The sequence below is a fragment of the Cricetulus griseus genome (assembly GCF_003668045.3).
Source record: "Cricetulus griseus strain 17A/GY chromosome 1 unlocalized genomic scaffold, alternate assembly CriGri-PICRH-1.0 chr1_1, whole genome shotgun sequence".
Lineage (NCBI taxonomy): Eukaryota > Metazoa > Chordata > Mammalia > Rodentia > Cricetidae > Cricetulus > Cricetulus griseus.
The window spans coordinates 104,675,413-104,698,994 of record NW_023276807.1 but is presented as its reverse complement, the minus strand read 5'-3'; the positions used below and the strand labels follow the sequence as shown (position 1 = coordinate 104,698,994).

General features: G+C 51.4%; 1 protein-coding gene across 3 annotated transcripts in view; it reads left to right on the top strand.

The window, feature by feature from the left end:
* Positions 1-23,096, top strand: part of Htra3 (HtrA serine peptidase 3) — a 29,534-nt gene extending 6,438 nt beyond the window's left edge. The window contains exons 2-9 of one of the 3 annotated variants that reach the window (XM_027387112.2): positions 3,429-3,528; positions 6,255-6,477; positions 8,544-8,738; positions 9,344-9,376; positions 10,887-11,001; positions 19,779-19,827; positions 21,093-21,188; positions 22,056-23,096. In XM_027387112.2, the coding sequence (XP_027242913.1) occupies positions 3,429-3,528; positions 6,255-6,477; positions 8,544-8,738; positions 9,344-9,376; positions 10,887-11,001; positions 19,779-19,827; positions 21,093-21,188; positions 22,056-22,221 (977 nt within the window). In that variant the 3' untranslated portion in view covers positions 22,222-23,096. Of the gene's footprint in view, positions 1-3,428; positions 3,529-6,254; positions 6,478-8,543; positions 8,739-9,343; positions 9,377-10,886; positions 11,026-12,492; positions 13,201-19,778; positions 19,828-21,092; positions 21,189-22,055 lie in introns of those variants that run through there. The other 2 variants (XM_027387111.2, XM_027387113.2) reach the window with 2 other exon arrangements.
* The last annotated feature ends 486 nt before the right edge of the window (positions 23,097-23,582 follow it).

Here is a 23,582-nt window from a genome sequence, read left to right as displayed (position 1 = left end):
ATACAGTGGCTGTTTTATAGGTTGGGAAACAAGGCTTAGAAAGATCAGGTGGCCTGCCCAAGGCACAAGGCCAGACTCCTAAACCGAGGTACATCCCATCTCTGTGCTGCTCTGGAGGGTGTAACGGCTGGTTGGCTTCCAGAAGAGCCCAGCCTTGACCTGTCTCTGGCTTGGGGCCAGCCCAGAGCCTGTGGGCTGTGAAATTCCAGGCTCTGCTGGCTGAGCCAACCTCTGGAGGAGGTGCTGTCTGCCCGCCACTGTGCTGTGAGGCCATGCTCACTTCACAGAGAGTCCCTGCTCCCCTTATGGAATGCCCTTCCACCTGTGACTGAGTGGGGAGGGGCAGTAAAAAGTTCCAGGTGTGGGGTTCTTAATGCTGCCTTCAGTCGTCCAGCCCTGTCAGGAAACATGTGCCATGTCTAGATCTATTTGATGTCCCCCATTAGACCCCATACCACACCAAGCCTGTAAATTCATAATTGTGACTGGCTAGTAATCCAGGGAGGGATACCACGGCTGTCCCCCCATAAGGGAACCGAGGCACAGTGAACGCAGGAGACTTGTGGGGTCATTCTGTTAAGAAGTGACAGAGTTGGCTTCTTTATGTGTTGACTGTGTGCTGCTCTGGGCTAACGCACACAGTTGTACATGTGTACTGTACAACTCCAGGGGATATGGGCACAGATACAGATCCCCATTGATAATGCTGATGGAACTATGCAGTATGTATGGTGTCTCCGTGATGTGTGTCTCGGTCATTCACATTCTGTGGCTTTGTTTCCTCATCTCTTCCATGGCAGTTTTGACTGTCCAAAAGCTCGCACATCATCCTACTTGAAGGTCATCCATTGTCACTTGGGCAGGAATGTTGGCAATGGAGCCCTGAGGCCAGCTCCCCTCCCGGTGTTACTTCTTACAGCCCTTCCTTTCCTTGGAGGCCCCAGACACCTGGCCCTGATGGCTGTGCTCTGTCAGGCTGCCGAACAAAACTTCCGGGTCGCCAGATTCTGTTTATTTTTTAAAAACAAGCGCCTCCCCCCCGCCCCCAGCCAACAGCTGAGTGTGCTGAGTGTGCCTTTAGAACTTGGCTCAGCCTGGCATGGGGGTGGGGCTGTTAAGAAACCCCAAATAAACAGTGCTGTTTCCTGGCCCAGCCAAGCCAGTTCATGTGGGAAGCCTGTGGTGGGGGCTTGGGGCCCTCTGTGTGACTCATGATGACTCATCTGAGAGTAGGGCCTGATGGATTAAAGGGCCATGCCTGTCGGGCTACAGGGTTCACTAACCTGGCACAGGGCTAGGCCTGCCATTCTAAGATGGCATTCACACTCAGCTTCAGTTTTCTGGCCTGTATGGGCCATGGCTAATGCTCTGTGGGTGGGGGTTCCAAAGCTGGTGACTGGGCTGAGCAAGTTCTGGTTTTGTGGTGTGGCTGGTGGCTGCATCCTCCTCCTCCCTTCTCCCAGGAAGCTCATGGGGTTGCCTGCTGTGCTGTCACTGCTGGGAAGTGGGGTGAGCAAAACATGTCTCTGTGCTGGGGAATGGGGACTATGTGTATTATCTCTTTGGTTGTTCTGTTGTTCTGAATCCTTGCTCCAGGCCTTTGAATGTCTCCAGTTACCTACCATGCAGAGTCTTAGCTGATGAGGTCCTTCTGAAGGCCTGGTCCTCATTCTGGAATGACAAGTGGCTTAAGAGCTTGGGGCAACACCATGGTGAGAGTGCTGACTGTCTTGAGCCTCCAGGTCAGCGCCCAACAGCCTGGGGACACAGGGACTGGGAGGCCTTGGCTCCTGCCTTGCTACCTATATTGGGCCTGGCAGGTCATGTGGGCAGAGTCTAGGGAGGGGTCTATAGGTCCTGGAAGTGCTGATCCCCAAGAAGGACTCAGCAGTGAGGCAGACAGGGTGATCTGTTCTCCATGTTGTCTGCAAGAAGGGCGATATTCCCTCCTTCTCAGTCACAGACACACTGGGCCTAGGTCTTAACCCACTTAAACAACTTCTCTGATTACTTCCTGCCAGTCAGGGGCGGCTGGTGGCTTTGCCCACAGAGGAACCCTCTGCACACCCCATCTCACCCCAGGTTCCATTTGACCCAGCCTTTTAACACGTGTCCATCCCTGGCTGGTCACTTGCTGTCTCTCACTGCCAGTGGATGCCAGGTTGGGTTCACCAAGGCTGTGGGCAGGTTTGACTGGGTAAAGAGACGACCTGGCTAGGAATTGATTCATAAGCCTCTCTTTTCCCACCTTTACATTTGTGGCTCCATTCCCCCTAGGCTGCCACTGGGAGTCAGCTGTATGTGGGGACAGTGCTGGCCCACAATTAATTGTTTCAGAGCACAGGCTGTGGTCTGTACCCCTCTCATGTAGACATGTTTTTTTTCCATACTGTTTGATGGTGTGGAAAAGCAGGTTTATGAGAAGGAAGCTAATCCCTAGAGAGCCATACAGGGTCCTTTCACATCATCAGGTACCAGGGTGAGTGGTCGCTTCCTGGGACAGGGAATGTCACGGTTTACATTCTTATGAGTTCACCCAGGCCCCATGAGAGGTCATCTTCAGTCCCACTTGTCAGATGGGAAAGTCGAGGCCCAGAGAGGGAATGTGACTTGCAACAGGTCCAGCTGAGCCCAGTTGTGTGCATCTCCCAGTCCTGTGCTCACTTTAAAGCCAACGAAGCACTCAGAAGTAGTGCTAACCAGCATGGTGTCAGAGACTGGGACCTGGAGGTCTCAGTATAGGCTCCTGCCCACCCGCATGCCTCAGGCCTGTGGTCCTGGCAGGCCACAGTTCCTATGCTGATGGTGGCAGGAATCTGAGCCAGTGATTAAGGTTTGGGGGACATTTGTGAGCTGTCTGGCAAGTAGCCCTGGGCTATGGCCAAGTCAGACAAAGGCGGGTGCTCTGTCCACCCAGGAATCTATAGCCCAGCCAATGAGGAAGGGCCTCACAGAGGCCAGATGGGGGTGGCTCAGAAGAGGAGGCCTCAGGGACTTTCACTCTGCCCTTATCTATCAGTGCACTGGTCCTCAGGCAGGGAAAGGCAGATGGTCCACTCTCCAACATATTTCTGTTACATGGGAGCAAACAAGGATCCAGGGATTCTGGTCCCCAGCATCAGTCCTGTGCTTCCTGGAGCAAAGATCCAAACCTCTCTACAACTCCTGCTCAACCCTGAAGAGCCCAGAGGGGAAAATGTGCAGAGGCTCAACTCCCAGAAGTTCTAGTTAACCATTCTCCAGGGCAGGGACCACTATCTCAAATGTCTGGGTGTCCGTGTACTTCTGGGGAATGGGGTGCAGAGCATGTTGACACTGTCTTTGAGTCCAGGCAGGGGTCTCCAGCAGGGCCTCTTCCACCTTGGGCTTAGGGGCTTCTGGGAGCCAGGAGGTCTCATTGACACCCTTGGTCCTTGCCGCCAGCGCAGGTCTCCACCAGTTGACCAGCCCTCGGTACAAGTTCAACTTCATCGCTGATGTGGTGGAGAAGATCGCGCCAGCTGTGGTCCATATAGAGCTCTTCCTGAGGTACGTGGGGTCCCAAGTTGCTCTGCAGCTTCCCAGCCATTCCCATCTGTCCTGCTCCGGCTGTCACTCAGACTAGACCTGATTCCAGCAGCCAGAGGCATAGCACAGGTGGTGTGGGATGAGTAGCAACTATGGAAATCTGGAGGCTGAAGGTTAGCCTAAAATGAGAACATAGGAGTCAAGGAGATATAGAGGAATAGGGGACAGTCCCACTGAGGTGCCAGCTCAACAGGACAAAGTGTCTGAATCAGGCATGAGGGAGGACTCATGACTAGATGTGGAGGAGAGGGAGGACTGATTGAGTGGAGGTGGGTTGATAGGGAAGCAGGTTTGTCCATGGGAGAGGAAGCCCACTGTATAATGTATGGTCTAGCATCCTGGCAGGATCCCTCTTTACAGACAGGGAAAGAGCCTCCTCCTTCCTCCCACACCCAGTATTCTATCCCAGAGATGTTTGTGCTGGGTGAGGAGGCCCTGCCTTCCAGACACACCAGCCAAGGTCCCATCACTCACATCCGGTCCTGAGGTCTCAATTTAGACCCCCTAGAGAGAGGCCGGTTGTGTCAGGAGCCTCAAGATTCTAGACACAACAATCTCCACCCTTCTCGCCCTGCAGCTGAGTGGAGAGAGCCAGCTGGGATGGGGGAGCCAGACAGGAGCCCACCTGATAGGGATCAGGGAAGCTGGTGACCGGCTTATTAGTCTGACTCTGGTCTGGAGCCGCCTGGTTACTGATGTCAATCACCATCCCCTCCCTCTATGCTCCATGGCCAGCGAAGTGTCAGGCTACTCAACCTCCTGCCCACTAACAGTGGCAAGAGCCTCGCAGTGGCAAGGTGTGCATGGTGGTGGTGAGATATGGCAGGGGAGGAGGATGAGGCGGACTCATCCAGGGTCTAGCCTGAGCTCTGGACCTAGTCCATTTTGAGTCTGTTTCCTTAAGCTACCCTGGGGCTCCTGCTCTTCGACAAGAGAGGCAGATGTGGACTCAGCCCCAATGGGACTGTGGGACCCTTCTGCTTGCCATGTCCCTCCTGTGATTAACAACTTATAGACCTATGCTTCTCAAGGCCTTTCCACACACACACACACACACACACACACACACCATTCCACCTGGAGCGGGGTTTGACTCCAGCCTGTCTGACCCTGGAACAGAAGCATCCTCCTGCCATGTGTGATTTTTCCCTGCCCTTGCCTTTGGCCCTGGGGTAAAATCTGAGACACATCATTGAGGAAATTACAAATGGATGCCCTAGGAGGCTGTCTCAACCAAAGGGGGCTAAGGAGGGACTGTGTATTTCCAGAGGGCCTGGGGCACTAACCCTGAGCTGGTTAATCACAGGTTAAGGCAGCTGAGCAGCAGTGATGTCTGACTCGTGAAGCCAAAGCCTCATGGGTGGGTAAGGTCCAAGTCGGGCAGACAGCACAGAGCCTTCCAGTCACGACCCTTGACCTGAGGGTATGGGTGCAGGGCTCTCTTGGGCCCTGTCTGCAGCCTTGAGTGGCTGGATGTAGCTGCCCTCCAGGGCTTCTCAGAGAGACGTGACTGGTAAGGAAACAGACACTGCAGGAAGCTAAGCAGCCTGGCATGGTGGGAATCTTGCTGTGCTCTGCCTCTTGCCTGACCCCAGCAAGTATGGGAGGGGAGGAGGATACCACATCTCTGGGCCTCACTCTCCCCTGAGAGTTTTGTATAGCAGTGGTTATCTAGGGCTAAGTTACAGAGTCCCACAGACTGGAGGATTAAACCCCATTCTGGAGGTTGAGGGCCATGATGAAATTATCTGCAGGACATCGCACCTGGATCCTGGGCCAGCTCTTAACTTTTAGTACTTCCAGGCACCCTTGGGTTGGAGTACATCCTCCCCACCCATCTCCCATGTCCCCCTTGTCCTCTTCTGGGTTCCTGTCTTCTCAAGGTACTGATGCTTGGACATAGGGCCCGTACTCCATCAAAATGTCACAGTCCTGCCACACTCACAGAGACCCACTTCCAAATAAGGTCACACCCATGGAGCTGTAGTCAGGACTTGATCACATTTGTTTGGAGGACACTGACCCACAAGTCTCCTGTGAACTTTGAATGAACTTGTCCCTGGCTCCAGCGAGCACTTAGGATGTTTGTTGCTTTCCATGGTCTTGCCAGGCTGAGGTGACATTTTGAAAAGACTGTCACATGCTCAAGAGTGCTAGATAGACACTTGGGCTCATCTGCTTAGTGTCCTCAGGGCCTGTGTACATTTTGTGTTACCCTGAGGAGGATCCTAAGCTGCTCCAGCCTTCTGCCCCCTCCCATCCTTAAGCAGATGGCCCATTTCTCAGATGAAAGACAAGCTCAGAGAGCTTACAGAGCCTGCCTGAGGGCAGCTAGGTCACAGGTGGGACTAGCAGTTAGTGTCCTGGCTGTTTGTCTCCAGGGCCCTGCTGTCAGGCATTGGCGCCACTGTGGGATAGTGCATGCTAACATGTCAACAAGTACTGTGTCTCACTACAGCAAACTGCAGATCAGAGATGATGGTCATATCTTTATGGCCATGAACTAGGTCCAGCTGCAGTGTTGCCAAGGCTATACCCACAAGTGACAGCCTCAGTTCAAACCCAGGTGGTGGAGGGAGTGGTCCCCCACGCCTGTTCCTTCAACACATAGGGCTCTACTCCCTCCACTATGCTGACTCCCCCAGGCCCAGGCCTGGCCCTGAGTGTCCCCTGTGCTTTCTTTGCAGACATCCTCTGTTTGGCCGGAATGTGCCATTGTCCAGTGGTTCCGGCTTCATCATGTCAGAGGCTGGTTTGATTATCACCAACGCCCACGTGGTCACCAGCTCCAACACCGCCTCAGGCCGGCAGCAGCTGAAGGTGCAACTACAGAATGGAGATGCCTATGAGGCAACCATCCAGGACATTGATAAGAAGTCTGACATCGCCACTATTGTAATCCACCCCAAGGTGAATGGGATGGGGCGCCTCGGCCTGTCCCAGAAGTGCCCTCCCCAGATCGCACAGCTTTAATAGCTCAGCCTTCCCAGAGGATAGCAGCGATCTGAGGCCCAGGGCCACTGGTCACATCAGACCTAGAGCTCGGAATTGCCCTTGCCCAAGGTGCCAACACCAGGAGCAAGCAGGACACAAGAGGGAGGGGTTCAGCCTCCCATGCCTTCCCACCTCTTTATTGTCCTAGCCAGGCCCACATCTGGGGTTCCCTGTCCCTGCAGACTAACAGACCAGGGAAGTCAGTATCCACCTTCCACATCTGTTCCCATACTTACTCTGGCTATCACAAGACCCTTTATGGTCCCCGGAAGCTCAGGTGGTGTTCTTTCTGTTTGTGGCATAGCCCCTGGAGGGAGAACCCTCATCACCTAGACTGTTACAGGGAGAAATGGAGCCTTGGGAAGATTAGAATTCTCATCATTTGGAATCTGAGGGGAAACTGGGGCCCAGAGAGGTTAGACCTCAGACCTAGGACCACAGCTAACAGTGGCAGGCCCAGCGGGCCAGGCCTAGATACAAGTCATTCTCAAACTGGATTTATTGCAACCATTGTACCACTGCATGGCTCTGGGATGGTTATGGGAGTCTTCTGTGTCCCCTGCATCCACCATCAAACAGGTCACTGTGCTTTTAGTCAGGGACAGGCACATAATTTCCTTTACTTGTCTGTGTGCCTAGCCCATCCTGGATGCAGGTTCTCAGTGTACATGGTGACAGATGTTTGCAGAGTTCACTACCTAGATGGAGGATCCATAATGGACTACCCTGATACAGACCCTCTGTAGTCCTGAACCCTGTCATGAGCTGAATCTGGGTGCACCCCTTCCTCCTGATGACATAAAAACTGAGAGTGGGTGGGACACACAGGAGGGCTGAAGTGGCAGGAACTCTTCACACTGTGAAAGCCCACTTCTCTGTGACCAGCATGCAGCTCTACTGTGCTTAGAGTATACAGGCTAGGAGGGGCTGCATGCTCAACCCTGTGCAGCTGCAGGAAGCTATAGGGCAGCACAGGATGCCACAGCCCTTCCACGGTTTCCATGGTGTTAAGAGCATAAATGATTGCTGTGGACATCAAGGACACTGCCCTGACGTGATTGGTAGAGCATGCCTGGCTTTCATTGGTAATACAAGCTTGATGTGTGTATCTCAACGTCACAGACAGACAGACAGACAGACAGACAGACAGACAGACACACACACACACACACACACACACACACACCTAGAGCCTCTGAAGCTCAGAACCTGTGCCCTGCAGCTCCCCAAACAGATACGCACATACACCTACTCTCTCGGACCACAGCAGCCGCAGGGCTGGATAACTGAGTTCACAGACAGATGGGCTCTGCTAGCCCTGTGTGAAACAGTGTTCAGGTACCTAGCATGCCAGAGATGGCAGGGCAGTGTTTCCTTCCCAGGCCTCAGTTTCCCTGTGTGTCTATATTAAGAGATCAAAGATTCCAAACTATGTTTCCCAGGCCCATGGCAGGGCTCTGGGGAGCTATATACCCCTCCTCCATGCCTCTGTTGGGTGCAGTATACTAAGCCTGGGGACCTGCAGAGAAAACTCTCACCACTAAATCTCAGGCTTAGCTGGGCAGTAGCACACCCCTTTAATCCCAGCACTTTGGAGACAGAGGCAGGTGAATCTCTGTGAGTTTGAGGCCAGCCTGGTCTACATTGTGAGTTCTATTGAGATTAGTCAGAGATACATAGAAAAACCTTGTCTCAGAAAATAAACAAAACTATAACAAACCCCTGGGCTCAAGGATGTCAGAGGCCAGGCCCTGTGTACATCCCCATGACAGACATTTGTGGCCTCCTAAGATAAGCCTTGGTTCTGTAGGCTCCAGCCCCAATCTCAGCCAGCTGCTGGCCTGGCCTCAGTTAACGTTGGCAACTTGCCTCAGCCTGGTCTTGGAGCTGTGAATAGCCTCCTTCCGCTCCAGAGACCAGCCCGTCAGATCCCTCTCTGTGGTCTGAGCCTGTTCTCTCTCATGCCCCTCTTTTCCTTCCAGAAAAAGCTCCCTATGTTGCTTCTGGGTCACTCAGCAGACCTGCGGCCTGGCGAGTTTGTGGTGGCCATTGGCAGTCCCTTTGCTCTGCAGAACACTGTGACAACGGGCATTGTCAGCACTGCCCAGCGAGATGGCAAGGAGCTGGGCCTCCGAGACTCAGACATGGACTATATCCAGACAGATGCCATCATCAATGTGAGTCCTGTGGGCAAGGCTGACCTCAGTGACCTCTGGCCATCTTGTTCCCTGTCCCATAATACAGCAAACCACTATCTGTGAAGGCCTTTCCTTATCTCATGTGGAGCATTCACCCAGTGACTACTTCCTAGATATGGGCCACCTTGGACAGCTGCAGAGATGGGGTGGCCCAGTCATATCCCTGGAAGGTCTTAGCCTTCCCCACACAGCTTGGCACTTTACTTGGATTAAGGTTATGTTGGATGGCACCACTACATTTACACAGCTCCAAGCCTGGGTGCCTTGGTATGTACCCCTGTGCTTGCCATGACTAGTTTCTGGAGCCATTTATGTCTGAGGAGACTACCAAACCTCAGACACTGCCTATTCTGCAGGTACCTAGCAACTGGTGAGTTGTGTAGACACAAAAGCACATGGTTTGTGCAGATACCCAGAGGGTTAATGAGATAGCTGCTTGCTGATGCCTGTGGGTTGAACACCAAGGCAGTGAAAGTCAATTCCAGTAACCCATCTTGTCACTGGCTGGAGTCAGTGGTAGGGAAAGAGCTTGGGAACCACCTGGGAGTTTGTGGCACAGCTAACACAGTGTTTCCCCCTTGCAGTATGGGAACTCTGGAGGACCCCTGGTGAACCTGGTAAGTGTGCACTAAAGTGGAGTGTCTGGTTTTTCAAGGCTTTGCTCACACAGAGGCTCAGTTTGGAGGTAGGGACAAGCCCCCTGGTGCAGCCATAGTAATTGCATGTCCAGAGATCAGTAGTGTGGCTGGAATGGAGTCCAGGAAGACCTAAGCACCAGGCCTGTGCTGTCTGGAACCTTCAGCAACAACTGAAAACAGCTGCCAGGCTGGGACCATGTGTCCGAAGGTGGCACTGGACAATGGGGGCACAGATCAGGCTGTTACTGCCCTGGGCTTTGCTGTCCTCACTTATAATTTAAGGGGAGAGGAGACCATCCCCATGAGTTATGTTACCCTCACTCCTGGAGTCAGGCCCTGCTTCATCCTGGCTGAGATTTTTCCAGAATAGGGCAAGGTTGGATCCCAGACTCTGAAGACTAGTGCAGCCTGCCCCAGGAAACTTATCATAGAATGGGTGGTGTCCAGACTTGGTGGGCCCATGTGCTACAGGAGTACCTGAGGAGGCTCTGCAGGGATACAGGCCTCATCACTGAGACAGACCAGGGAGGGATTCCTGGAGACGGCAGCATCTAGTGAGGGTGTGGAGGTGAAGGAATAGGTGGACAAGGGAATGCTAAGGATAAGACACAGCACGTGGGGGCACCCCAGGGTAGTGAAGACAGCATGGGCCACACCAGGGTAGTGAAGACAGCATGGGCCACACCAGGGTAGGTGAAGACAGCATGGGCCACTTCGTGGGCTGGGGCTGTGTCTAGCTGGCACTTAGGCCACTTGTGTAGGTGGCTGTCTCCTCGACATTAAATATTTTCCAGGCAAAGCTGCTAAGGGAGAGAGAGATCCATGTGGTAGGGCCTGGGCTAGGTTCTCAATTTTCTGCCCTAGGCCCCAAAGAGCTTCCCTGACAAGCTGATAGTGCCCTGGTTGGGTTGTCTAGGGAAAGCATCCAGCAGCCCTCCCATGGCCTGGCATCTTTGTGGAGGGGTCCTGCCCAGGAGTGGGTCCCATTGACTGGACCAGCTCCTGCTCTGTTGTTGGCAATGGTCCCTTGAAGCTGGACAGGGTGGAAATCGAGCTCAAAACAGATTACAGACTGCTGCCCTGGCTCGGCTCACTGGTCTCTGCTTTCATAAGGAAGGGATAGAAGGGGTCTGCATCTCTGATGGAAACAGATGATGTCCTGAGTGCAGTGGATACTGAATCCTAGGGCAGAGATGCTGGGGCTAGTAAAGCAGGCTCAACCTAGTAACTTCCCCAAAGCCCTCTCCCGGGGTAAAACAAGAAGTCCCCAGGATTTGGAGGTTACACAGGGTAGGGGTAATGTCACTGACCCCAGTGTAACCCAGACAGCCAACTTTCCAGAGTAGCTGGGAGGTGCTTGGGGCATCTCAGTGGTGCACTGGCAGCCAGCTCTGCCTCTGGAAAGGGTGCTGTCACAGTCAGCTCAGCAGCAGTTGGTGGTTTGTTTGCATGCCTCTGAGTAACCCCATGCTCCGCTCACCCTGCCCAGGATGGTGAGGTCATCGGCATCAACACACTCAAGGTTGCAGCTGGCATCTCCTTTGCCATCCCCTCGGATCGCATCACACGCTTCCTCTCCGAGTTCCAAAACAAGCATGTGAAAGGTAAAGAACTCACCAAAGGGGCAGGTAAGGCAGGGCACTCCCAGGAGGAGGCCCAGTCCCACCCAGGTTAGCCAGGGATCATCTGCAGGGGCTATATAAGCCATGTTTACTCCTAGGTCCTTCACTCTCCCCAAACCAGGAGACCCCAGGGTATCTCATCCCCAGCCTGTCTTAGAGCCTTCCTCGATGCCTCTCAGCTCATGGCCACATTCACCTCCTGCTCCTCCAGACAATTTCTTCCCATGTCCCACCATCCAAGCTTGGACTCCCAGGATTCTTCTTAGTCAGCAGAAACTTGTGTTTCCTTCCTGTTGCCCACCTGCCCACCCACCCATCCATCTCTCCACCAATCATCTACCCACACATCCAACCCTCCATCTAAGAATTCATCTATTTACCCATTCCCCAATTTATCTATATGCAATCAACCCACCCATCCATTCTATTTACTGTTCGTTTCATTCATCCATTTACCTATTTATCCATTCACCTATACTCACCTAATCACCTGCTAATTCATCCATCCATCCATCAACCTATCTACCACTCTACTCTCTAATCTATACATTCATTTGCCTGCCCATTCATATTCCCATCTATCCATCCATCCATCCATCAGTTTATACATCCACCCACTCATTCACTTATTTATACATCTATTCATTCAGCCATTCATCCATTTACTATCTACTCACTCATTCAATTTTTTATCCATATATCCATCTATTCACCTACCCTTCCATTCACTCATTCACCCATCCACCAGTCTATCTGTTCATTTGTACGAATTGCATCCATTTATCCATCCTTCCATCAATCCACATGCCCACTCACTCCTCTGTTGCTCCCCCAATCTACCCACACATCTACCCATCCATCAATCTAACCATTCGTCCTCTTATCCTTCCATCTATCTACTCATCTACGTGTACACACCCAGTCATTCATCCACTCTCACACACCCACCCATCCATTCATGCATCCACCAATCTACCCATCCATGGAGTCATCCATTCATTCATACACCTGTTCTCTTTCTCCTATCCATTTAAACTTCCACCCATTCATCTACCCATCCCTAAGCACTCTCTTCAGTCTATACAGTCAGCCTAGTAGGGTATCTTTTGTTACAAGGGAGCAAAGCCCAAAAACCCAATGCTTGGGAGTCACTTCCTGCCAGCCCTGATCCCCTCATCCCGGTATAAACATTCCCAGTCCTTCTTGCCCTCTGGGTGGCCATCTGCATTCCTCTAGAGAGAGGACTTGCCAAGGACAACATTGCTTTCCAGGTGAGAGCATACTAATCTTTTTAGTTGGTGTTAATGACTACTGTCCAGAAAAGGGCTCCACTTCTTATCTCAGGCTCCTGGTGGCCCTCACCTTCCCATTTTCAGCCCAGTGAGCTGCCAGTTGCCACATGTCTCCAACGCCCAGGTCTGACCCCACCCTGCTGCCTATATCCTCTCACACTGCCTCCCTGTCTCCCCCTAGCCCTCTCACCAGCACTGCACTGAGATCAGGGGCCTTCCTACTGCTTGCCCCTTCCTTTGCGGCCCTGCCAGACACACACATGGACCCCAGTACAGCCAAGACTGGTCCCATGAAGAACTGCAATTGAGGAGCCTCGTTCTGTTCCAAGTGGCCCTGTGTGAAGATGACAGGAGCAGGCAGAGCCTGTCCCTCCCAAGAATCCAAGGCACCTTCTGGTGAACAGTGGGAACTAGCCACCTTTTCTCTCAGCTAGTAGGAAGCTCAGAACTAGCCCAGGGTTCCACCTTTGCTCCATTGGTAGCCTTGGCCCCTTTCTCTAGTGACTGGAGCTTTCCAGCTTTTCCTGTTCATAGGATCAGAGCTCCACTCCACACAGATCGGCCTGTGTGTAACTGTATTGCTGGACATGGCCAATGGCCTCCTGTCCCCTCTTTCCCATTTCCACTGTCAGATAAGAACTCACTGGGGACAGATCTGCTCCTCCATTGGAGAGCACTTGTCCTAGTCACAAGTGTCCTAGTTACTTACCCTGGGTTCTGCGGAAATGTGCACCCTCGTCGCTAGAGCTGTGTTATCACGTAAGGACAGTGCCTACTACCCGAGGGTCTGACCAGGCCTAGCTAAGTGGAGTCTGTTGACTTAAAGTCTTCTGAAATTTGTGCTTATTTATGCTTTTCCTTTTTAAAATAAAACATTTAAAGACCTGAACTCAGCTAATCTAAGTTCTTTAATATGTTTCTTTTATGAAATCAGGGAAGCATTGAGTACATCTGTCTCTTTTCTCATCCAGGGTTTTTGCAGGGACCTCTGGGGTTTTCAGATTCCTGAGTGACCACAGCAGTGCTGTTCAGGGAAGCTGGCCCCCTGGCTGTGAGCCAGGAACTTTAGGGTGACAGGAGAGGTAGCCAGTGGGCAAGGCACATGCCTACCTCCACAGCTCATAGATTCCCTTTGGGGAACTCCCTGCTTGGTGGAATCCCAGATGAGGAGGTGGCCTAGGGAATACACGGGACCTGCCACAGAAGCAGGGGCTGGATAGGAACTTGGGCTGGACTCTGAGCCAGTGCAGAGCAGCAGTTCTGCTGTGCCTCTCTGCATCCTTCTGGGGACAGCTCTGGGAACCTTGACAACTGAGGGTGGGCTAGCCTTGGACCCAGAGGTCTGACTGGGTCCAAGGCTGGGCAGTCATGGCAAGTGTATGACTGGCTGAGCTGCTCTGCCTGTTCCAAAGCGAGCACATAGCCCTCTGAGCCTTCCCTGTTGTGGGGAGGGAAACCTAGAGGACCTTGGAATGATATGACATCTGAATGATGGCCTGGGTAGGGAAAATGGGGAGACAAAGAGCTCAGGAGATGGGGGTCATGCCTATCCCAGCTGGGGGCAGTGCAGGATAGCCCAATATCCCAGGAGGCCAGTGTGCAAGGCAGTACTGAGGAAACTTCCAGAGCAGGGGGCCTACATAGGCTAGGTGTTGTGGGGCCTTGGGGAAGGAGTAAGGAGGCAAGAAGACATCAGGGCATAACCCTTTCTCACGGTTGAATCAACCTTTGTTTGGAGGTTGAGATACGGGTTTACCAAAAGGCAAGAAGTGGTATAGGAGCCAGGGAGGGGCTTGTGTGCTGAGGTGGGAGGGAACCAAATGCTGAGGAGCTGTCACAGACAGTTGGCTGGGGTTCCTTGACCTGACCTGGTAGAAATCACAGATAAGCAAAGGGTAGCTCTCTTGTTGTTGATATTCCTGAGAAATAGGGGCTCACAGACTGGGCGTCTAAAGTTCCGAGAATTATAGCTCCAGAGCATTGGGTGTGGGGATCCTCTGCTCCTCAACTCTCGTCACCACTCTCCACATCTAGAGGCTATGAGTCTCTGCACTCTCTTTGGGCTCTTCATACTCTTTCGGTTTGTAGTATTGTTCTTGGCCATTTTCTTTCAGAGTCTCCCTTCTGTTGATCTCCAGACTCTTCAGAGCTTCAGGTGTCAGGGTCTGTATCTCTTGGCAGTTCTCTAGAACTCTCAGCTCCCTTTGGAGCTTCAGCTCTGAACTTTGGGTGTCAGGGTCTATAGCTCTCTATGTCTGTATGGAACTCTAAGCTCCATTTGGGGCTACAGCTTTGAGCTTTGGGTGTCATGGTCTATAGCTCTCCATGTCTGTGTAGGACTCTCAGCTCCTTTTGGGGCTACAGCTCTGATTTATTGGGTGTCTATAGTTCTCAGTGCCTATCTGGAGCTCCTAGCTGTCCTCTTGGGGCTGCCAAGAACTTGGGGTTTTTTCATCTGCTTTTTGTGCAACCAGTTCAGCCCACTCCATCTGTGATAAAGATCAGAAGTAGGCAAAAAACCAGTCAGGAATAAGCCTTTATAGGGTCTGAGGGATGTGTCCTTATATAGCTAGAAAGAGCATGGTAGGATTCTACCAATCACAGCACAGCTTCCTGTCCACCAATCGCAAGTCTCTCACAAACACAGCCACTTTTCTGTCAATCACAAGTCGTTTGTGATGGACAGCTCTCACTGGGGGAAATTCTGCCCCACCCCACCCTACCCTACCCCACACAGAACTTGCTGAAGACTGCTTCTGCCAGGGATGGCGGTCACCAAGGCTTCTCAAGGCCGGAGTGAGGCATCCCAGAACTGTCTGGAGCTGGCCTGACTGGAGTAAAACCTCCTCCTGGCTCCAGAGGCAGCTGTAGTTAGAGTTTGTTGCAGTTAGAGTGGAGGGCCCCATCTGCACCCCCAAGGACCATGGAGTGTGCACAACCACCATATGGGCTGCCAAAGAAGGATTTGCCTGGCTTATAGCCCCTGTTAAAAGCAGTGAGGCAGAAGGGCCTGTCAAGCTGTCATTCTGGTCACTCAATGACCTGTTCCTAAATGCTTGCCCTATTTAAAGAAGGAACGAACTCAGAAACACTAAAATCTGCTTACATTAAAGAACCTGTATGGAAATAATGTTACCCATGTCCCCTGTTTACCCTTAGGGTCAGGTGCCCTTCCAACCTAATCTCAGAATGAGCCCTCAAGTATGAGGCCCTGGCTAGAGCTTTGTGCTTGATGTTATTTGGAGGTGTGTGGTGGCAGTGGTACTTATTGTAGCTACGGCTCTAAAGGTCCAGAACATTCTCAGGTATCCAGCTGTCTTATCCCTTTAAGGTAACCCCCCTTCCCTATTTTGGGATTCTGTTGCTGATGCCTGATGCTCATTAAAGTGGGGGGTACTTAGGGGGCAAAGTGAAGATTCCCATCTGTGCTAGTCTCTTTCCTGTTGGGCTGCACGTACCTTACAGAATGATTTTCCCACAGAGATCAGGGCAGGGTGGAAGGGTTGACAGATATAATTGCTCTAGCCTTGGGGACAGAACCCAGCCCCAGCTCTGTACCAACCCCAGCAGTGTGTCTAAATACCCAGCCTCTGTGCTTAGGGCTGGGGTACTGCCAGGTGACCTGAAATGGTAATCCCCTATCTTAGGATGTCCCTCAAAGGTACCCCAGGCTGCTGCTTTGCCAGGAAGGCATCTCCCATTGGAAAGGGATGAGGCCCCGCACCTGTGGGAAGCTGAACTTTGTGCTTTTTAAACATGGCCTTAGGCTAAAGGCCAGTGGAGGTGTCGAAGGAGGGGCATCCTGGATACCCAAGCTTGAGAGTTGGGCTTCATCCTGTCCTGATTCAAGGTTCCTAGATTTAGGTGGCATCCACAGTGAAGTCCCATACTCCCCATCTCCCCTCCCAGCCTCTCTTTGCTTGAGCTGAATTTTCAAGTGATTATGGGACATCACATGAGTATAAGAAGCACTGTGCCTAAACCCCACCTGCTGATCCCTCAGTTAAGGGCATCCCCATTCTCCCTGAGTCCTATGCCCTTCTGACACCCATCTGCAAGTCCCTAGGCCCTCCCTCCTGGGTAGATCTTCATTGGCCCCACATTTACTCTATCATTCAACATCACCAGCCACCAGAGCCCTAGCTCACTATGGTGCTACTCTAGCCACACCACAGTGCCTCCCATAGGCCTCAGAATGACAGCCGAGTGTGTGTGTGTGTCCATGATTCAGGTAGAATCCAGAGCCTTCCAGCCCAGCTCCCCTGGGTATTGTTGCTATTCATTCATCGTTTGCTCTGGATAATAGGTTATTCTAGCACCATGTGTTCAAAGGACTCTCCCCAACCCCAGTGGTTTCCCAGCTTTACCATATATCAAGTTGTTCATCCTTGTCCTAGTGCTGCATGGCTTAGTGCCTGTGGTCTCCCAGGAAGTCCTGAGGCAGGTGGTCTGAGCGCCTGTGGCTCTCCTAGGAAGTCCTGAGGCAGGTGGTCTGAGCGCCCATGGCTCTCTCAGGAGGTCTGAGCCCTCTCACTCTGTTCTTCCTCATCATCTCTGCTCTCTGAGCTCCCTTTGTTCCAGATACAGCTGAAAATCAGCTTTTTTATTTGTATGGAAAGAAATCAAAAGCCTGATGGCATTTCGATTGGAGCTGCAATGTGTCTGTCAAATACTTTGGGGTCAATTGTCAGTTTAACAGTGCTGCACCCTCAGATCCAGGATCACAGCATCTAGCTCTTCTCAGCATATGTTATACTGAGTATACACTATACTGGCCAATCTCTGATGTCCTGCTACCAGGAACTACAAGCAAATTTGACTTTGGTATGTTGAATACTTGATAATTCATGGGTTCTAGTAGCCTCTTGGTAGATTTCGCTGAGTTTCCTATTGTAGATGATTGTATGGTCTGTAAGTAAACAGTCCTTTCATTTTCCACCTGAATGGCCCACCCTAATTCCTAAAACATTGAATAAAGTTTTTGGGAATGGCCTTCCTTGTCTGGTCCCTGCTGGAAGAGGCATCCGGTCTTATACCCGTAGGTATACTGCTGGCTAAAGTCATTTTTGTTTTTGCTTTTTTTAAAAAATCAAGTTGAAAACTTCCCTTCTGTTTCTTGCTTCTCATAGGTACACAATGTAAGATTTGGCCCACTGTTTTCTGTGTGTCTGTTTAGCTAGTAGCATGCTTTCTTTTTTAGTCTATAATATAACTAATATTAGCGGGTTCTTATTTTTTTTTTAAGTATTGGAGACTGAATCCTGACCAAATACAAGGCAGGCAAGTGCTCTACTGCTGAGTCATATTCTCCAGCCCTCTTCCAACTTTTTATTTTAAATCAGGGTTTCAGTTCATTACCGGGGTTGGCCTTGAACTCACTTTGTACCTCAGGCAGGTTTTGAACTTGCCACTCTCCTGGCTCAGCCTCTGGAGTAGTTGGGGTGACAGACCTGTGCTACTAGGTCAGGCTGATCTTTAATGTTAACCGTCCTGTGCACCTCTCAGCCGTAATGTATTATGTATGTGTTTGGTGTGTTGGGTCTGATTTGCTGTGTTTGTATCTCCTCCAAGACAAGAGGTTATTGGTTTACTTTCTGGGTTTGGTCAGGAGACACCAGGGTCACTTTCAGTCCCCTGGAGGCATCTGTAGAACCTGGGCTGTTTCTCCCTTAAACTACTGGTTTCAGCTTCGACATCATCTGAGCTCTTTGTGGGAAGATTTTTAACCACTCATCAGCTTCTCTACTAGATGGAGGGCTTCCGGCCATTCATTTCTCCCTGAGTGGACCTAAGTGTTTGGGGCTTTCCAGACCCTGAGTGGTGGAATGCACGGACACGAGCAGTGGATAGCTCCCCTAGCAGCCCTGTGAGGTCTGAGGGTTCACAGCAACAACTCATCTCGGATTTTTGACATTGGTAACTATCTGTCTTTTCCTCACGATCACATTGGGCAATGATTTATCCATTTTATTGATTTCAGAGGATTGGATTTTGGTTCATTTCTATCTCTGCTGGGCTGTTTTGAGACTCATTGGTTTATGTTCTCGTCTTTTCTTCTGCTTTCTTTGAGTTTCATTTGGCCACCTTTTTCTTGTTTTGTTTTGTTTTGCTTTTTGTTTTCAAGAAAGGGTTTCTTTATGTAGCCCTAGCCAGGCTGGAACTCACTCTGTAGACCAGGCTGGTCTTGAACTCACAGAGATCCACCTGCCTCTGCCTCTGCATGGGATTAAAGGCATGTGCCACCACTGCTTGGCCTTTTTCTTTAAAGGGAATTTGAAGCCACTGGTTTGATACTTTCCTCTTTAAATTAGAAAAAAATTACTGGGGCTGGAGAGATGGCACAGCAGTTTAAAGTACTTCCTGATTTTGCAGAGGACCTGGGTTCAGTTCCCAGCACCCACATGGCAGCTGTTAACTCCATTTCCAGGGGATCTGATGCTCTCTTCTGGCCAACATTGGCATTGCATGCATGGGATGCACATACTACATACTACATACTACATAGACAAAATACTCATATATATATATACATATATATAACAAAAATTAATAAATCTCTTTAAATTTTTATTGTTTCTGCAGGGGTGTGTGTGCCATGGCATGCAAGTAGAGGTTTAGAGGACAACTTTGTGGGGTCAGTTCTCTCCTTCCATCTTTATCTGGGTATCAAGCTCAAGTCACCATGCTTATACCACAAGTACTTTTACCTGCTGAGCCACCTTGCCCACCTGAGTCATGTTTTTTCTGACATGGGTGTTTAGTTGTGCTCTTTGCTTAAGGAACAGCCTCTGCTCCCTGAAAATTTTAGTTAGTAATATTTTCATTGACGCAGTTGAAAATAATCTCTCATTTCTCTTTTTGATCTCATCTCTGAAAATGGCTTCTTGTCTCTTCTTAAACATTTGGGTTTCACAGACTCTTTCTATTGTTGATTTCTGGTCCGATTCCACTGTGTTTAGGGAATTCTAGTGAAATGAAAACCTGAAATGTGTCAAGCCTTGCTTTGGGTTCAGAAACTGCCCTGGTGGTTTCATGACTAGAGCAGCCAGGATTGAGGGTGAGGAAAGCCGGGGAGGGGAGGGTTTGGGGAGGCCCTTGAGAACTGCTCCTCATTGTGACCAGTGCTCTCCGGTATAGTCAGGTGATGTTGCCTTTACAGAGAAATATGAGTTCAGGCCCCAGTGGGGTATCAGCAGTGGGGAAGCTAGAGGGGGCTGGAGTAAGGAAGGAGCTCAGCTGGGGGCAAAGGTGAGGGGTCAGATGAAGGGGAGGGAAGGGACTAAAGCCACCTTCCAGGAGCAGATTAGAGCCAGACATGTCCAGAGAGCAGTCAGGACCGGGCAGCCCCAGGCCCCTACTCAATAGCAAAATGGCTCCTGGTTCCCCACCCTACCAAGTCTCCTATGGGTTCCCTTCTCAAGGGCAGAGACCGTGCAGCCTAACTGAGTCCACTGTGTTCATTTCCAGACTGGAAGAAGCGCTTCATTGGCATCCGGATGCGGACCATCACACCAAGGTGAATGCCGTGGGTGACATCCCTCTGTCCTGTCCTCCCGAGACCCCTTCCACATGCTGACCACTATGGGCAGCGGCTGGCAGGTGCTAGAGAGGTCAGGCCCACTACCACTGCCTGATGGATTCCCTCTGCTCCTTCACAAATCTACTCAGATGCCCCATCATCCAGGAAGCTCCCAGGCTTTGCTTCCTGAGGTTCCCACAATAAGTGATTAAAACTGGGTGGTTTAAAACAACAAAAATATATTACTTGAGAGTTCTGGTGCCCACAGGCCTCACTCTCTGAGGTTCCAGGGTTCATCCTTCCTGTGTGTCTTGACTCCTCCTGGCCATGGGCATTCCTCAGCAGGCTGTCATATCCCTCATCCCCGCCCACCTCCACATGGCCTCCTCCAGCCTGTGTCTGAGCCCCAAAACTGCCAGTCACTGGATATGAGAGCTGCCCAGGTCCATGACTTCATCTCAAGGTCCCTGACCAACTAGCGTGGCAAAGACCTTGTTTCCAAACATGGTCATGTTCTGAGGTCCTAGTGGACATTTCTCCATCTCCACAGGCCATTGTACACCCACTTTCCTTTAACACTGTGGTATAATCGCCTGTCTTGTGACCTTCCCTCCCTACCTGCCACCTTGACTGTGAGTTCCAAGGAGATGGCTGTGTTCCCACCCTCCTCTTGGCTCTGGTCCTGATGGAGGTTCAGAACAGGGCAGCTGTCTGGAATTACAGGATGAAATGATAAAGAAGGGGGTTGGGGAGGCAGGTGGGGGGAAGATTTACTACATTGTGAAGTTCTGGGGATAACCCGGGGATATCCACTAGCCACCCCTAACTCACTCTCCTGCTTAGGTAGCTGTCAATCTAGGTAACAGATTTTAAACAATCTGCAGTTAAGACCAGTATACCAACTCATCTTTGTATTGTGTGCTTCCACAACCAGCCACTCACTTCCATCTATCCAGTCTTTTCTCTCCACTCCATGACTGATCATTCTCCACCTTTCCATCCAGTGCCGTCTGTTCATCCACCCACCCACCCACCCACCTGCCCTCCCTCCATCACCCTTTAGTACCCATCCTCCATCTAGCTGTCTCCTCTCCACACTCAAGGCCAGTTGTGGCCGCTAAGCAGCCCCATCTCATGGGGCTCAGGGTGCTCTGAGAGCCCACAGGAGGCTGTTTGTCTGGCTTGGGTGGTGGCAGAAAGGGGCAGCCACATGCCAGGGAGCTGGGCTGAAGGCAGAGGCTGACACAGAACTGCTTTTTCAGTTTGGTGGAGGAGCTGAAGGCTGCCAACCCAGACTTTCCATCGGTCAGCAGCGGAATATACGTGCAAGAGGTTGTTCCTAACTCACCTTCTCAGAGGTATGCTCGGCCAGCAGAGGGAGGGCTGCTGACACTCAGACATGGGTGTGTGTGTGGGTGTGTGTGTGTTGGTGCCGGGGCTGGGCCTCCTCACTGACCTTATGTGACCCACAAGTCTCCTGGCAAGGAGCTGTGGAGTCTGGCCTCCCTTCTGAGCCATGGGAGGGATGAACTGTCCCTGAGAGCATTGGCCTCGCCTGTCCTTGGAGCAGAGGGATCTTTCCTTCATGAAGCAGAGGCTGTCTCCAAGCATCCCTCTCTCCAGAAGGAGCTGGGGCCTCAGTTTTCATATCTGTAGAAAGGATATGGTTCTGCAGACCCCCATCCCAGAGACTTTGTCACAGCAAATTTTAAGAACTACAGAAATGTTAGGTACAGGTATGGTAGCACAAGAGTGTACCCTCAGCATTTGGGAAATAGAATTGAAAGGATTGGAAGTTCAAAGCCAGCCTCAGCTATATAGAGATCCAACCTAAGCCACGTGGGACCCTGTCTCAAAAAAAAAAAAAAAAAAAAAAGAATCCAAACAAACAAAGCAATGTTAAGTATTGGGTCACCGTGAGTTGAGGCCATGTGTCAATGTGCCCATGCTCTGGCATCCAGGCCTCTGCCTCATCCATGCCATGATGGGTGGATCACATCAGTTGTTTTGAACTGTGGCTCTGGGATCTAGAGGGGCCTCATTGGCATGTAGACTGCCTGCTCCCCTTCTGCACTTTGAACATCACTGGCCACCACATGCCACTGGCTTTCCACTGGTGTTCCTTCTCAAAATCATTTTGTTAAACTGCTGCTGCTGAGCCCAGGTAAGCCCCACCTGAGCCCTGAGGGTATGTGCATGCTGAGGGTCTTTCTCCTGGTTGGCAGAGGAGGCATCCAAGATGGTGACATCATCGTCAAAGTCAATGGACGCCCCTTGGTGGACTCCAGTGAGCTGCAGGAGGCAGTCCTGAGTGAATCCCCACTGCTGTTGGAGGTGCGGCGGGGCAATGATGACCTCCTCTTCAGCATCACTCCTGAGGTGGTGGTGTGAAGCAGCTACCTTCCTCCAGTGCCGTGCCAAAGCCTGCAGAAGGCAGGGTCTTGACCTTCATGAGGTCAGGACGAAGGGCTGCTGTGGTCCTCAGAAGGGCCAAACAGGCTCCTCTCTGCATCTGGAGCTGAGTCAGAGGCTGGACCTAACCAGGGGCCTGGATCTCAGCCTTAATCCTGAGTTCCAGTTCCAATAGAGGGAGCACAGTGTCCCCTGAACCAAATGCTCCTGATGTCACCTTCTGAGTTCTCTGGATTTAGAAGCTCCTAGAGACTTCCCTGGAAGTCTGCCCTTCCCCTGTTTCCCACCTCTACCCTCAGGAAGGCCCTCCTGGCTTCCATCCCACCTCCTCTCCCTTGTGTCCCAGTGCCTAGACCTCTCCCCTCACAAGTGCTTTCCTGACCCCATCTGGCTTCCATCTGCCTCAGCACTTCCTCATAGTAAGACAGGGGCTGCTTGCCCTGCCACCTGGCATCCCTGGGGGTCAGGCCCTGCAGCTGTCACCCTGGAGAAGCCAGGGTCCTGACTTGGAGCAGGTATGTCACTCACTGCTGAGCTGAGCCCTGTGCTGGTCCAGGCAGGCAGGAAGGAGTGTCATGATCACGGTCTCCAATCCTGAGAGCTCATTCTCCCAAGGTGACCAAGTGGTGGCTGAAGAGGGAGCTGGCACCTGCCTGAGGTGCAAGGACTGAGCCACTTCACCTCCACACACAGTTCTGGTGCATCTCTGAAGACTGCCATCTAGCAGCCAGCAGGCTCCCAAGGGCATCTTCGTTCTCCCTAGTGTTTCAAGTGTATTTGTGAGCTTTGCTGTAAAATTACCCCCACTGCCCATGTTGCTTGTACTGTATGTTTCTCTACTGTACAAAATTAAAGTTTACAAGCAAATAGCTGCCACAGAGAGATGTTTGCACCCCACCGACCAGGGTCTTCATGGGGTTCCACACCTAGTACATCGTTGGTGCCAATCGGAGATCTGTAAGTGGCCTTTCCAGGCATATGCAGTGTCAACCACAAAAGGCATGGAACGCAGCAGATCTTCCTGATGCTGTGAGCAGCCTTAAGTCAGGCCTCTGAGGACCATTCCTTTGCATCTAGCTTTGAGGTTTTACTTCTCACTCCTGACACTACCCAACTCCTTTTTGCTGTGGGAAACAACATCAGTTAGAAGGGCATGTGGCCCCCAGTGAGTACCCAAGCCCTTCCATGCATACTTCACCATGTTGGGGAGCTCTTTCTCTGCCTCCCCCTTTTTTCTTTCTTTTCATAAATACTACCCACAGCCCACAGTAACTGGGAGTAAGACACATCCCAAGTTTTCCAAGAGGAAATTCTCAGAAGGGCTTGGTGTGGGGCTTTGG